The sequence below is a fragment of the Gossypium arboreum genome, chromosome 11 (genome assembly GCF_025698485.1).
Source record: "Gossypium arboreum isolate Shixiya-1 chromosome 11, ASM2569848v2, whole genome shotgun sequence".
NCBI classification, from domain to species: Eukaryota; Viridiplantae; Streptophyta; class Magnoliopsida; order Malvales; family Malvaceae; genus Gossypium; species Gossypium arboreum.
Window position 1 is genome coordinate 105,856,741 of NC_069080.1, and position 15,938 is coordinate 105,872,678.

Consider the following 15,938-nt stretch of genomic DNA (forward strand, 5'->3'; position numbering starts at 1 on the left):
ATATTTTGAGGCAATACAAGATGAATGATCTTGGATTATTATATCATTTTCTTGGTATTGAAATTTATAAAGATGATCATGGAGCTTTTACTTGTCAAAAGAAATATGCTAAAAATATTTTTGAAGAAGTATGATATGCTTGGTCGTGAATGAAAATTTTAGAAAAGAAGATAGTGGAATAAAGGTAGATGCAAATATATACAAAAGATTGATGGAAGTTTATTTTATTTGACAACTACAAGGCTTGATTTGATGCTTGTGGTTAGTTTACTTTCAAGGTTTATGAGTAAACTTAGTCACTTACACCTTGGAGTAGCAAAAAGAGTGCTAAAGTATGTCAGGAGCAGCATTGAGTATTCAACATTAAAAGGCTAATGAAATAGTGATTAGGCCGAAAGTGTTGATTATATGAAAAGCATTTCAAGTTAAGTGTTTTCTCTTAGAATTGGTGTGATTTCTTGGTGTTCAAAGAAGCAAGAAATAGTGGCTCTATAATTTGTAGAAGCAGAGTATCTAGCATTTAGATCAGTGGTACAACAAGAAATTTGGTTAAGAAGAATTATGCAAGACAGTGGAGATAAGTAAAAGTAAAGTGTTCAACTTTATTGTGACAACGATTTAGCCACTGCCCAGAAACATTAATATTTAAAATTATTTCTTTCGAGAAGTAATTGAAGCGGGAGAGATCCAACTAGAGTTCTATCCTTCTTGAAGAGCAATTAGCAAACATTGTCACTAAATTACTTCCAATAGCATGATTACAGCAACTCAGAGAAGCATTGGGTGTCAAAGAACATTGCATTATTGTGATGTTATTAAATTTTGTATTTAATCAATGTAGCTAGAATGAATGAATTTAGGAAAACTAGTAGGCATTTAACCAGGATGCATGAATGTATTAAATCAAAGAGTCACATTAATTACTTGATTAAGATGCATGAATAGAATTAAAAAAATCAATTGTAACATCTATATAAAGGGTGGTAAGTGATGAAGCTAAGTCAACAAAAACTGAAAATCTAAAATGTCTGAGTATCACTTCTTTTTATCATCTCTAGATTTTCTCAAACAATATCATGCGGACCAAGATTGTAATGACCTATCGTCTTATCACCTAGAGAATGTAACTTTCCCTAATAATATTATATGCCATCAAATCTAGCAAGGTTCACCTTAATTTGCTAATTGAGCATCCAGAATTCATTTAGCCTTCTTGTTGCTATTCTAGCTAGCTTCCCTAATAATCCACAATCTGATGAACCTTCCTGTCATTTTGAACTTCTTTTTCTAAGGATGAACACATCAATGACTTCCCCATGTCTATGAAACATCTTTCATAACCATCTCGAGTGTATTTTCAAGGGAATATTTTCACAAAACTATAGGACATGACTTCTACATATCTATTCCGGACTCATGGCAGCTCAATACCTAAAATCAAACTTAACCCATTCCTTTATACATCTATTTAGACATTTAACATGTTTGGGATTCGAATTTTAAAAACTTCTGTTTTATTTTAAAATACTATCTAACGATTTTCTTACTGAAAAAATAAAGTGGTTCAATACACGGAAAGAGTACAAGCTAGCAAGGCAAAAATAATAGACTTGTAAGTAACTGAACTAGGCATTTTTCCTTTGTCCATTCGGAAAAAGAGTGCTTGGTATACAGGCAAGTTGATTGTAACTAAAACCAAGCAGAGCAGAATTTGCAACCCAAATTGGTCCAAAACCTTAAAGCCTTTATCTGCATGCATGGTGACCTTCTTCATTGTCCCAAAGCTACCCAACAGATTCAAAATTGCAAGTGTGGCTAAAATATTAAACATTGGTGAAGCAACTCCAAATTCAATCATCTCTTGATCATACCTTTTGGAGACGTCTTCATCAGCTACCTTGGTAGTGATGACAAAGGCCAATTGTGAATATCCTAATAGCTTCAAGATGGTTTCAAGTGAGGCAAATAAATATGAAGTTGTTCTCTTGAACAACCACATCCTTTGATCGTTGCACCAACCTAGGAACGTACCTCCGCACCATAAGAATTCACCGAGGCTATATGCATGGTGTGAAAAGGCAACGTATGCAAATGGGAGCACCCAAGGGCTTGATATCTGCAAATTTCCATGATTTTACAGTCATTCGTATAACATTCATTTAAATATGTAGTTAAAACTTAAGGACTTAAGAGCTTCATACCTTAGGGAACAACTTGATGCCTTTAAGCAAGCAAAGGCATGGGACAACAACATAATACAATGTAGCCAAGCAGTTTGCAGCCCACAAGTTGTAAGCACAATAAGCAAGTCGAAGCTTAAGAGGGATCTTTTTATATCCATATAACAAGGGGCAATATTTCGATAGAAAAACTTGAAGGTGAACTTCCGTCCATCTCTTATGTTGCACCAGCAACTGGAATAATGTTATTGGAGCAACTCCGAAGAAACCATCTCTTTCAGGGTCTAAAAACACGGATTTCCATCCCCTACATTGTACACTCAACCCAGTAACAATATCTTCCACTGAAAAGCCATATATTAAACCCATCTGCAACCAAAAACTTATTAAATGTTAAAATCCATGTCTATTTACCATGTTAATTAAGTGATATCCTTAACCTATTAGATTCATGCATTATCCTTAAAATATGACATTCAACATGTCAATGCTTAGAAATAAAGAGATTATAAAAATTAGAACTCCAACTTAAAACCTACTATATGCAACCTCTTACAGGTAATAAATGAAACTATATGGGTTCATGTTCATATGTGTATACATGTAAGAATTAGCAAAATGTACCTCTTTTCCCCATGTTGTGTTGTGTTCAAAGGTACAACTAGCAAGAACTTTACATATTTCTTCAAGGAGGCTCGCTCTTTCATTAACCTTTGTATTATTTAGTTTCTTCAAATCAAACCTAAAGTTTTTCTCATATTTCTTCCCACAGAGAGCCTCTCTCCTGTGAAAGCATCCTGTGCCGATAAAGCATGGTCCTCCATTTGCGTCAAGTCCCTTAACCTCCAACTTAACCAACACAGACAGATCAAAAATAACCAAAAGTGAAAATCATTATCAAGATTATATACCATGTGATCAGATTAATAATTCTTTGCATGATATCTTTCTACTAATGGCCTAATTACCTTTTGTATTACTCGAAAAGAGCAACCATAGATATCATTTTTGGTGAGATTATCGAAACTTTGAGGGAACTGTACGTAGCCAAACTCATCTCCCTTCTCTTCATCCATGAAAATGCACAAAGAATATTTGATTGACTCCGAATTGTTGGAATACATATCACAATCCACATTCAAAATAATAGGAGCATTGCTTATCCTCGATGATATCCTTATCTATTTTTCACCAAAAAATCATTCAATAACAATCAAAAATATAAAATTAATTTTTAAAGTTATAATAATAGTTAATAATACAATAATAAATAACAAATAATAAATTTATTATACTAATTCGTTGTCCATTAGTTCATGAGCATAGTCCTACCCAATTATTTTATGGATATCAATTAAGCTTTTCAAAATCTATTTTCACCCATGCTAATTGACTCAGGCCTTTTGTGAGGAGATCGAATCTAGAGAATATATACTCATTTATTCTTTTTCACTAGTGTTAAAACACTAATTAAATAACGAATGGTGAAAATGGTCTAACTCACCACACCCTTTAATTCTAATTTGATGGAAAAAGCATTCTTCAATGGAGAAAACTTCAAAAAAAAAAAATTTGTTGTTGTTGTTGTTGAAGGTATTTATTTGAGTGAGTTCAATGACTAACCTTTTGTTTTTGATAGGCTCATTATAGGGTAAACACTAGCCAAGAGTTTTAAAATTAGTTCATACCCAAGGCGAGAGAAAACTCTTATTTTTAACCCTTTACAAACACCCTCAATCAGTGAAATCGGATGTGTCTATTTATCTATATCTTGACTCGAATAGGAACAGGTTTGAAAAATAATTTTAGAGTGTTTAGGGTTGGGCCAAGAGGGTCTCTTAATGCCTTCTTTTTTTTTTTCTTTCCATTAGAGTTATTTCTTATTTCACAAATACTTATCATGGTAAGGGAGAAGGGGGGAACAAGCACACTTGCAGAGCACAGTACAACAGAGAGTTGTATGTTGTGTTGGGGAAGGATAAATCACTTCCGAAAAGGAATCTATTAATTCTCTCCCAGTTGATTGGACCATAGGTGTGATGATTTACTTCACAGGCGAGGTCTCTGGTTCAAGTCCAAGACTGTCCAACTGCACGAAGGAAAAGAATAGAAGAAGCATCTGACTCCTTCATGCATGCTCTACTTGGCTCGGGGGATATAGCTCAGTTGATAGAGCTCCGCTCTTGCAATTAGGTCATTGCGATTGCAGGTTGAGTATCTAATTGTCCAGGCGATAATGATAGTATATTGTACCTGAATCGATGACTCACTTTTTTCTAAACAATGGGGAAGATCAATTGAAACATGTCACTAAAAAACTCTACTGAGACAAAAATGAGCTGTCAAAAACATAAAAGAGGTAGGGTGATATACCTTTATATTGAGTGAAACTTTTTTCTTTCAGATTAAATATATAAGCAAAGAGGTTATTGTTTTTATTTTCATTTTCATATATATAATTTTAATTTTTATAATAATTTAATAAATATATAAACTTTATATGAATCAATACAAGTTTCTATAATTTAATAAATATTTTATTATAATAAAAAATACAATCATAAAAATATTTTTATAATTTTTATATAATAAAAATAAATACAGACAAAATTAATGATCTTTATAAAATTTACCATAAAATATAATCTTGATTTTTGAACATAAACATAGTTTTTAATAATTTTAACATAGTTTTTAATAATTTTATTTATTATTTAACATTTTTATTAAAAGGTATATTATTAATGGTTTATTTATTAGGCTAAACGATAAAAAACATTTTTGGTAAAAAAATTCAATTAAGCCCTTATAAGAAAAAAAATGCCTCAATTGAACCCTTAATAATGAAAATAATTCAATTGACCCTTTATATTAATAAAAATCATCAGTTGGCGGTTTGATTATTAATTATACTGCTATGGCTTATAGAAGCCACCAAAGTTGCCACATGGCATGCCAAAATAGTCAAAAGATAAAATAAAAATAAAAATTAAAATCTTTTATAAACAAATAATTAAAAAGTGCATATAGAATAAATCTAGATAACCATTTATCCAATTTCATTTTGGATGAATACAAAACTAAAAAATTAAAAATTATAAGAAATATTAATAATTTCTAAAATTTCTAAAATATATAAAAAACTTTCGAATGTTTAAAAACTCAAAAATTATTTATTATTAGTATATATAATTACTTTTAATTCAGTTTTATATAGTCAATAATTATATTTATCTTAATAAATAAATTTATTTTGAGAATGTTTGGAACAAATTTAAATCAACTTAATTAAAAAATTTATTTTATTTTAGTGACATAATCCAATCAATAAATATTTTTTAATGAATCAATAAACATCGTTCCTTTGAACTCAATGTAATGACTTAATGGTCAAGCGTATTTATTGCCTCAGATGTGGCTTGAATTAAAGTCATGCTAGTCTTGCTTGTTATTTGGGCTTAGCCCTAATATTGTAATCCACCAAAAAAAACATCTCTCCTTTATTATTAGTATTTTGTTTTTCATGCCTACACAAATTTGAATTTGCCTTATACATCGTTAATTCCTTAACTTCTACAAAATAGTGATTGATTATGTAAAATTAAATTAAATGTAAATTATATATGCACTAAGAATACATATTTTTTTTAGTTTTAAGCATTTGAAATTTTATTTATTTTTAAAATTTTTCAATAATTATTGATAATTTTTTTAATTTTGTATTCATTCATAATGAATCTGGACAACCATATATCTAGATTCTTTCTAAAAGTGCATTTTAATTATTTTTTTTTGCTGATGTGGTATGCCACATGGTAACTTCTAGTGGCTTTCATCTATCATGTCAATGTGGTTAATGGTCAAACCAATCAACTGATAGTTTCTGTTAATGGAAGGGGCTAACTGATTTTTCTTTGGGGTCACTGATGGCTTAATTGAATGCAGTTTTTTCATAATAACTTAAGTGAGTTTACTAATTTTGTAGTGAGAGCTCTTTTCACCCTTTAACATATTTATTATATACATAAAATTTAAATTTTTATCTTTAATAATTTTTTTTCATTCTTACATTATCGCTATAACTACATATAAATTTAAATACATATATCACAATTAATTTTAATCCCATACTATCGTAACTAATTTTATAACCACTACTGTTTGTATTCTCACATAGGTAATTTCTCTACACATTCAAAAAGATCTTTAATGGGAAGAAAAATTATTGTTCCCTCTGACTAATTCTTTTTCCAATCAGTGACTCAATTGGTTCAAAAGTATACGAATCTACGTTTGATAACTTAGTTGTTTGCAAGAGTTTGAATGCTTATTTAATTTTATAAGCTATTTATATATGCATTTAAACGTATAGAATTAATAGTATATTTATAAATGAATCTTATATTGTAAATTATTGATTAAGTGTTTATTTTTTTTTCAAAAATAATTTAGGGTACAATCACAATTATACCAAATAAAATTTATACTTACAAGAGCATTCATGGCTCCAGCTTTGAAATGGTGGTGATATTGAGGTCTTTTCTCTCTAGCCAAATACACTAGAGTTGGCAAAGGGTTGCCTTCAATATCCACAGCATTGGTGTCTCGTCCATCAATTAGTATCTAAGAAACATTAATCAAAACATCATTTATTAATTAAGCCCAACTATTCAAAGCCTAACTAATTAGAAGTTTATGAAATGAGCAATTTACTTGAAGAATGGTTTGATGATCATGTTTACTTGTAACAAAGTTCCACTCACGAAATCCTTTGTGTTGTTTATAGACTTGTTGTGGAATTTGGTTTAACTTTGTGGTGGTTTCAATCCTCATTTTCATTTCCTCGTATAATCTCTGCATTATTATTGACAAAGAAAAAAACAAAATTTTACATCAAATGTAGGTGCAAATAATTATATATTTAAAATTTGACATTAATTCAAAAAATATTTAAAATAGAAAAATTGATTACATGAATTTTTAAAAGTATTCATAGATATAAGTATTGTACAAATTACAAATAATATAATGTTGAATCAAATAGAAATATTATCAACTCAATATCTCGAAATAAAAATACATATATTTATAATTTATGTTTATTAGTATTATTATAAATATTGCTCGGTCCCTATTGTGCTGGAAAAGATTTTCAATGATATAAGCATAGAAGTCAAAAAGGAGGGGAAATAGCATGTATAAGTAACATATTATTGTGCCACATACCCAATTTTTTGGGGGAAGAAAATAAAAGAATGTAATTTTCTTTTAAACCTTAAACAAATTATTTTTTATTAACTAGCATGAGACAAAATGCTTAATTTCAAAAACAAACTTCTCTGTTTGGAAATAAAAATAATAAAATTAAGCTGGCCTGATTTTTATAATTATATCAACAACAATGCTCTGGTCCTACCAGTTTTTGGAAAAAAAAAGTTAGAAATCAATCGATTAAAAGTTAAATGGTGGATTTAAATTGTTGGATAAGTTAATTTAATAATTAATAAAATTTTACATTTCAGTTAATAATGGATTTTAAATAAAATTAAGAAAAATTAAAGTATAAATGAAATCTAATCCCTTACCAAAATATTTGAAAAATTAGTAAAATAATCTAAATTGATTTTTTTATCAAATTTAATATACTGGTTCTCTTTCTTTTAAGTAATATATTGGATTCATTAAACCTTCAATTTTAGATATCATATTAAATTAGAGTTAATTATATCAGACATCTCTAAATTATAATACTCATTTTAAATTAGTTTTCAAATGTCAATATATTCTAATTACATCATTAATTTATTAATGTTATATGAATCAGGTTTTTCATTATTGAAATTATTAGATACATAAAATCTTATGCGACATAATTAAAAATAAAAAAATAAAAAAAAATAAAATGTGGCCTCATAATTTTAAAATTAAAACTAAAAATAAAATAAAATTTAAATCAGAGAGCGAGAGAGAAAAATGATAATTTCTATAAAAGATTTAAAAATATTAGTTTTTCATTTTAATTTATGTCAGAAGATTTAACATTTTATTTAACGGTTAAATTAGCGATTTCAGTAATAAAATAATCTTATTTATATAATATTAATAATTTATCGATGTAATTAAAATGTTTTAGAATTTGATAAAAATCAAACAGGTCGAAATCATCCAACGAATGGTCTAGATATTTCAAGCATTGATTTAAGCGAAAATGTGGATAAAAAACCAAATGGGACCGAGCTGCTAAGGCTGAGGATACGTATGGTGCTTTTACTAGTCTATTTTTAGAGACGTGTGTCATCATCAATGATAATGCAGAAATGCACCCAATATAAATCTTATCAAGATTTTTTAACCCCACATAAAAAATTGCACTTAACCAAAAAAGCAAAAAGAAAAATAATAATTGCACTTAGAAGCAAACATTCGAACAACTTGCATGATTGATTTAAAATTACCTTAACTGAAGGCCATTCTTCGACATTGAGTGGTTCAGAAGCTGTCCTAAAGTAAGCCTCAGGAGACATGGGTTCCACTTTGAACTTCTTGCAGAAAGGCAGCCATGTCTTTGAGAAATTTGCAGCCTCTAACATGGCATAAAACGTTAAATTCGATCCTCCATCATCTGATAAATATACGCTTAACTTTTCAGGTGGATAATCATATGCCATCATAGATAGAACTGTGTTCACCACCATGCTCGGTGGCTCTAACAACGGATCCGCCGTGCACACAAATATGTCGATGCCCGGTAGTTCTTTTCCGAACCTTTCCAAGATTGAAAGTAATGAATTCAACGTAAATGGTCAATTATGAAATATGAAACAAACCGGGATGAAAACATAAATAAGATATGTATGTACCTTTGAGAGAGCCTGTGTATGAATGGAATACGGATGACAGCGTTCCATCTACAAACAGTGGTGAGAAGCCAATAAAATGAGAACCATAGCTCAGAAAGAAACAAGCCAATCCAAGTCCACCTCTCAGCTTTTCCTCCAATTGAGAAATACCTAATTCTATACATAACAATGAAGCAGATGCCAAGCAAGATTGAAGCTGCGATGCACCTGAACAGTATTCGTCCCTTAACTTGCCTTGTTTCGAACAGTGGAACATATTCATTTTCTGCCATTTCTCTCTCTCACACACACAGCTGAGCATCGATGTATTTGTTTATGGATTGAATTAATGATAAGCTCGGCTTTTACTTTTCAAAAGAAACAAAAAGGAGGAAGTATCTTCTAATGAATATGGGATCATGGGCCCATAATAAAGGTAGTCCAATAAATTCGATGTGAATTACAGTGGTAAACTTGTGTAAATTTTAAATTGATTAACATAAAATCTAAGGTTTAATCCCTGTAATTATAAATCCACATAAAATTAATTACAACAGTCATGGTCCCACAAAAATTTGAAAATTTTTTATTAAGCATTGCAAGATTAAATCAAAATGTTTTTAAATTATCTTTCAGAAATTCATAATAATATCTTTTTTTTCTTTAGACATACTAAGGGTTGAAGTTAACTAGCTCTGGTTTTCATGAATAATTTGATTTTAGTTTGATAAAACTTAAATGGTTTGATGTGAATATTTGTATGAGTTCTCATGGTACTAAACTGCTCTTTGTTTTTCTGAATTGACATGTAAATGTCATTCACATTTCTTCTAAATGCATTATATATCTTGCATATGATGTAAATCTTAGTTTAAAGGTAAGTATATAAGGTTTTATCCTTATTGTCTCACTAAGCTTTATGCTTAACGTGTCGTCGTTTTTATGCATAGGTCTTCCGAACTAAGGCTCGGTGTTTCTTGAGGATCACAAGCATACACCATTGTTTTCATTTGAAGAGTATGAAACCTTTGTATTTGTCATTAATAACTAATGACATGTACTGAAGAAGTCATTTAGGGGTGCATACATGATTGTTTCATATTACTTGTAATGGGGTATTAACCATATCTACTTTGGTTGGCCTTGAGCAACATGCTATATATACTTTGAATGTATCAATGCGTGCTTTGATTTTCCGTACTTTAGTTTGGTCATTGAATGGTTTTATATAAGTTTATTATGCTAGATTAACAACTTGAATGTTTTGACTTGTTTTGCCTCTTTTTTATTATGTTTTATGAACAAAGTTATCATGCTTTTAGTTACTTTTCGAATATGGTTTATAGAAATCTAGTTTGGAGGTGTTTTGGAAGTCGTTTTTGGCTACTAGAATGTGAGTTTTAAGTTACTTAAGTTTGGCCTTTGATATGGTGAAGTTTGGGGTTGAAAGAGGGGAGTTTTAGTGTAACGACTCGAAAGTTAGTGATGTCGAAAAATACGATTTCGGAACTCCATTTTTGGTAAGAGAGTTCTTAAATATTATTATTTAATATTTATGAGATTAGTATTAAAGTTTCATTAAAGTTTGGTCCATTAATTTTGTTAATCAAATAGCTAATTAAGGTACAAGGACTAAATTGTAAAGTGGTAAAAATTAATCGCTATGAATTTTTATTTAATTGAAGAACCAATTGAGTAAATAGACCATTAGAATATGGAAAATGGTGGTGGGTAGGGGTGAGCGTTCGATCGAATCAAATCGAGTGAAAAAAACTCGAGTTAACGAGTCCTATTTTATCATCTTAACTTCGTTTGAATTTTTTTCGAATCAAGTTGAGTGGAGTTGTTCGAGTTAAGCTAAAAATTAAACATGTCAAATTAAAATCTTGTTACAGTATAACTAATCTCATGTTAGAGCACATAAATTTGAAATCATATATATTTAATAACTTTTTCAAAAAAAAAAACTTTAGTATGATAAACATGAATCATTAATTAACTTATTTCAGGTCCCCAAAATTATTATTATAATTTTTAATTTTTAATTTTCTTTATATATATTTTAGAATCTTTTATATTTTTTAAAAATATAAATTTTGAAATTTTATAAATATTTTGAAATTTAAAATTATTTTAAATTTTTTGTAATTCCTTTTGAGAGATAGACCAATTTGCTCATTTTCAAACTTGATAGGGACCAAAAGAGTATTTACACCAATTTTTTATTCGAATTGTAAACTTCAACACAATTCAAACTCGAAAGTAGAATTACTTATTCAAGTTGACTCAAATAATTTAAATAACTCGATTTAGTTAACTCGAAATTCAATTTTTTTTCCAAATCAAACCGAGTTTTTCTCACCCCTAATGATAGGTAATGATTGGAATCCACCAACTCTGATTAAGCATGTTGGTGTCAATTTAATTAATGTTTTAATTAATTATAATTAATTTAGTATAATTAAAGTATACAAAGAAAAAAGTGCTTATCATCTTTATTTCTCTTTCTTCTTCACCGTATACACACCAAAGAAAACCTAAAGGAAGCCATTTAAGCTTCAAGACATTTGGCTTTTTATTATCAGGTAAGTTTTAAATTTGTCTATTGTAATTTTTTATATTTTTGATATCCTAATAGCTTGATTTAACTAGTTTGTGTATCAATTTGTAAAACTATTAAAGTTTTAAAAAGTTTCCATTGTTGATTTCTTGATTTTTTTTTTTTGGTGTCAAATTATTAGATTTTAATCTTAGATATGAAAAATGACTAATTTGGAAAGTAAAAATTATTAGTTTTGAACATATGGATTAAAATGTAAATAATTCAAAATTGGTATGAAATTTCTATAATTATGGACAATTGATGGTCTTAGAAGGATGTAATTGAGATCAATTTCAAATTTGAAGATCAAATTTTAAAGTTATGGAAATTTTGATTTTAGGGACTAAATTGAATAAATTGTAAAATTTAAGAGCATTCAAAAATAAAATTGAACTGATATATACATATAATAGGATAATGTAAGATATTCGAACTGATAAATTGAATTGAATTATTATATAGATAAAAAAATTGGACCAAATCGTAATTAATGAGGAAAAGACAAAATTAATGAATAGTCCTCGAAGTTCAACTTGTTTTTTGATTTAACCAAGTAAGTTCATATGGTATGATTGTAATTAAGTTTTTTTTATAATTGATTTAAGAATTTGTGTATGTTTAGTAGTAGTTCAAAATGTTTACAATTTGGTACAAAAGGTGAGATATGGACGAAATCGTAAAGAATTGATAAATTGAATAGGATGAATTCTAAGTTTAGATATTTGATGAATTGGTAGTTTATTATGATTGATTGAATCATATTGGTATGGATTTGATTAGTTTTTGAGATAGGGGATTAAATTGAATAAAATTAAAAATAATGTACTTAGTGAAATTAGCTTGAAATTAAGATGATTCATACTATGTTATGTATGAATTGATATCTCGATTAATGAATTAATGATATTAAGATCGATAGAATGAGAAATCTAGGTTGGGGTATGTTTTATAGAAATCTAGTTTGAAGGTGTTTTAGAAGTCGTTTTTTTTACTATTAGAATGTGATTTTTAAGTTACTTAAGTTTGGTCTTAGATATGGTGAAGTTTGGGGTTGAAAAATGAGAGTTTTAGATTCATTTTTTACTCCAGGGGTTGAAGTATTGGTAGAAGCACTCGAAAGTATTAACACAAGTGTTACAAAATGCTCAAATGAACAATTCTACACAATTGTATTGATGCAATTGTATCAATACAACAATGTTCAAAAGAGGTTCCCTGCATTGTTTTGCTAGTTTTAAGCCCTCCAAGTCTCGTTTTGAATCCTAGACACCTTTGATTACACCCAATTTAATTCTAAATGCTAATAACATGATTTTCAACTACTAAAATTAAATTTATCTATTTACCATTGTTGACCCAAGTTTTATTTGATAGAATTATTTTGATATAATAAACCCTATGTTTTGAATAAAAATAATTTTAAACAACACTTGGAAAAATTGTACTTCAAATTATTCCTAAAATACAAAAATATTAAATTTATACTTAGAAATTTTTTCAAGGCCAAGTAAATTAAAACCAATACTTCAGAACATTTTCAAACAAGCTGAAAATGCTTCAAGCCAAAAAGTATCGATCCATTATCGATATCTTTTGTCGAGTATCGATAAATTTCTAGAAATCAATACCAAAATAGGGTATTGACTTGCAAATAAGTTACCAAGTATCGATATTGTATCGATACATTTTTGCTAGGTATCGACAAATTTTTAAATGGTATTGATTTTGACACACTTTATCAATACAATTTTTAATATCGATACAAAATTAGTATTCTTCCATTTTGAGGTATTCATTATGTATCGATACCTTTTATTTGGTATCATAATTTTATCCTAGTATTGATTTTATCGGTTTTAACATTAACTTAATCAAGGCATTAAATGCTAAAATTATCGATTCTTTTCCAAAGGTCCTACAATAACAAAAAGGAATATTCAAGCAAAAAGATCAATCAAACAACCTTTGTGCCAAATATTTCCATATTTTTCTTTCATACAGTTGTGAGCTTCATTGTTATTCTATTAGCTCAAGTGTTTTTCTTTGTAATTGACCTTAATTTGCAAACACTGTTATCCTATAAGAATTATTTCTTTGTCTGCGTATTTGTATTTTTTTGAAAGAGTTTGTGTCTTAAGGTTTAAGTAAAAACCTTAAAGAAGTTTGTAAGGTTAAACATTGTCTTTAAAGGTTATCAAATTAGTGAATTTGGAAAAATCCTTACTTGTAGAAAGCTAAGGTAGTGGAGTAAACAATTAGGGTTGAACCACTCTAAATTCTTGTGTCAAATTTTTCTATCATTATTCTCTAGCATCCACAAAATTTTTTTAAAAGCCAATTCACCCCTTCTTAGCAATTTCAATTTGTTTATTTAAACTAACAATTGGTATCAGAGCTAGTCTCTTTTTGATGGTTTAACAACCAAAGAGGAGATCCTTGAGCAAGTTAAACTTTTAACCAATCAATCCACAAGAGATGACGTCTACATCCGAGTTCAATTTTTCTTGGATAATCACAATCTATCTCCAAGCATTCTTACTTCAATGGTGCTAACTACTTCTATTAGAAGACAAGAATGATGTTGTTCATACAAGCGAATGATCTTGTTGTATGGGACATCATCATGGATGATCCCTCCATACCTCTCAAGCAAAAAGGAGAGCTCAGTATTCCAAAGAGTAAGAAAGAGTGGAATGAGGAAGATAGAAGAAGTATTCAGTTGCATGCCAATGTTATACACACTTTATTTTGTACACTTAGTCTGGAAGAATACAATAGAGCTTTATCTTGTTCCAATGCCAAGGAGATATGGGATAAGCTTGAAGTCACACATGAATGTACCAGCCAAGTGAATAAGTCTAAGGTTGAAATTCTTACTCTTAATTATGAAGCCTTCAAAATGAAGCCCAAGGAAGATATCAAGGCAATGTCCAATCAATTTACTATCATCATCAATAGATTAAAGTCTTATAGGAAGACATATCCAAATGAAGAGGTGGCAAGGAATATGCTTCGAAGCTTGCCTAAATCTTAGGAAGCCAAGGTGACTGCAATTGGATAAGCAAAGAATTTAAAAATGTTGGCTTTGGATAAGCTCATCAATTCTTTGCTTACACACAGGATAAGACTCAATTAAGGGGTTGAAAAAGTTAGAATTAAGAAGAAAACGGTTGGTGTTGCTCTCAAATCCACCACTAATGAAGATAGTGAATCAAGTGAAGAGGTGGATGAGGATAAAGAAATGACAATGTTTGTTAGAAGATTCAATAAGTTTATGAGGTCCAATAAAGGGAGAAAATTTCAAAAGAAGAAAGGACTTAAGCTTGAAACACCAAGGAGAAGGATCTTATAATATGCTATGAATGCAAGAAGTTGGGACACATCAAGTTGGATTGTCCCAAATGGAAGAAAAATGGATCAAGCAAACAAAAGTTGAAGGCTCATGTTGCTACTTGGAGTGATTAGGATCCGAAGATGAAAATAAAGAAATAGCCAACCTTTGCGTTATGACTATTGACGATCCTAAAGTAACTTCTAACTCATCTAATTCAATTTTTTATTCATTTGATGAGTTGGAAAGATGCCTATGATGAGTTGGGTTTGGAGTTTGAAACTATGGTTTCAAAATAAATTTAAAAAAGAATATTTTAAAATTAAAAGATGAAGATAGTTCACTCTTCAAAGTCAATCATGAACTTGAAAGTAAAATTCATGATATGCAAGCTATTACAAATGATTTTGAGAAAAAGAGCCAAGACTTGCATAATTTTCTTTCAAAAGTTCATGATGATCATCAAAAGCAACTTGAGTTGCTTGAAAAAGAAACAGCTTTATCTAACAAAGTATCCCCAAAAAGTTTTAACACGGAGAAAGCTTAAGATCAAACTTTGTTGGAACAAGCTTTAATTTCTATAAACATAAAGGTCCCTTAAGATTTTACAAAGGAAAAGTTGTTAAGAGTATATGGATCCCTAATGTGTTGGTGTAACACCCTAAACCCAGCCTAGACATTCTGGCCGAATCTGGAGATGTCACATGGAATGGAAGTTGAAAATGAGTTTGTCGAGTTAAAATCTTTCCAGTTAATTATTATTATTATTGGAAAACTGTTCGTGTTGAAGAAAACCTTTGTTTTTAGCAAAAATCGAGTTTTTATCGTTTAACCGCAATGAAACTATAAAACAGTTAAAAATCAAAAAATTCAAAACCAATTAGTCCAAAGTCCCAAAATTACACAACAAATACCCAGAAAACAATGTAAATTCAAAAATTGAATTAAAGCAGTACGAGTTAGTGGTGATCACTGTCAAGTCCTCT

The 15,938-nt window shown here is 29.2% G+C and overlaps 1 protein-coding gene across 2 annotated transcripts; it reads right to left on the reverse strand.

Annotated features, from left to right (window-relative positions):
* Positions 1-1,507: 1,507 nt before the first annotated feature.
* Positions 1,508-9,419, reverse strand: LOC108474219 (cellulose synthase-like protein E1). Of its 2 annotated transcripts, XM_017776151.2 has the most exons (8): positions 9,041-9,419; positions 8,636-8,945; positions 6,894-7,034; positions 6,672-6,803; positions 3,149-3,361; positions 2,805-3,029; positions 2,202-2,549; positions 1,508-2,116 (listed from the first exon to the last, which is right to left on the reverse strand). In XM_017776151.2, exons 1-8 carry the CDS (start codon positions 9,310-9,312, stop codon positions 1,565-1,567), a joined length of 2,193 nt encoding a protein of 730 aa, XP_017631640.1. In that variant the 5' UTR covers positions 9,313-9,419; the 3' UTR covers positions 1,508-1,564. The 2 variants fall into 2 exon arrangements, with proteins under 2 accessions (XP_017631640.1, XP_052877830.1); XM_053021870.1 differs by lacking the exon at positions 6,894-7,034.
* Between the last annotated feature and the right edge of the window lie 6,519 nt (positions 9,420-15,938).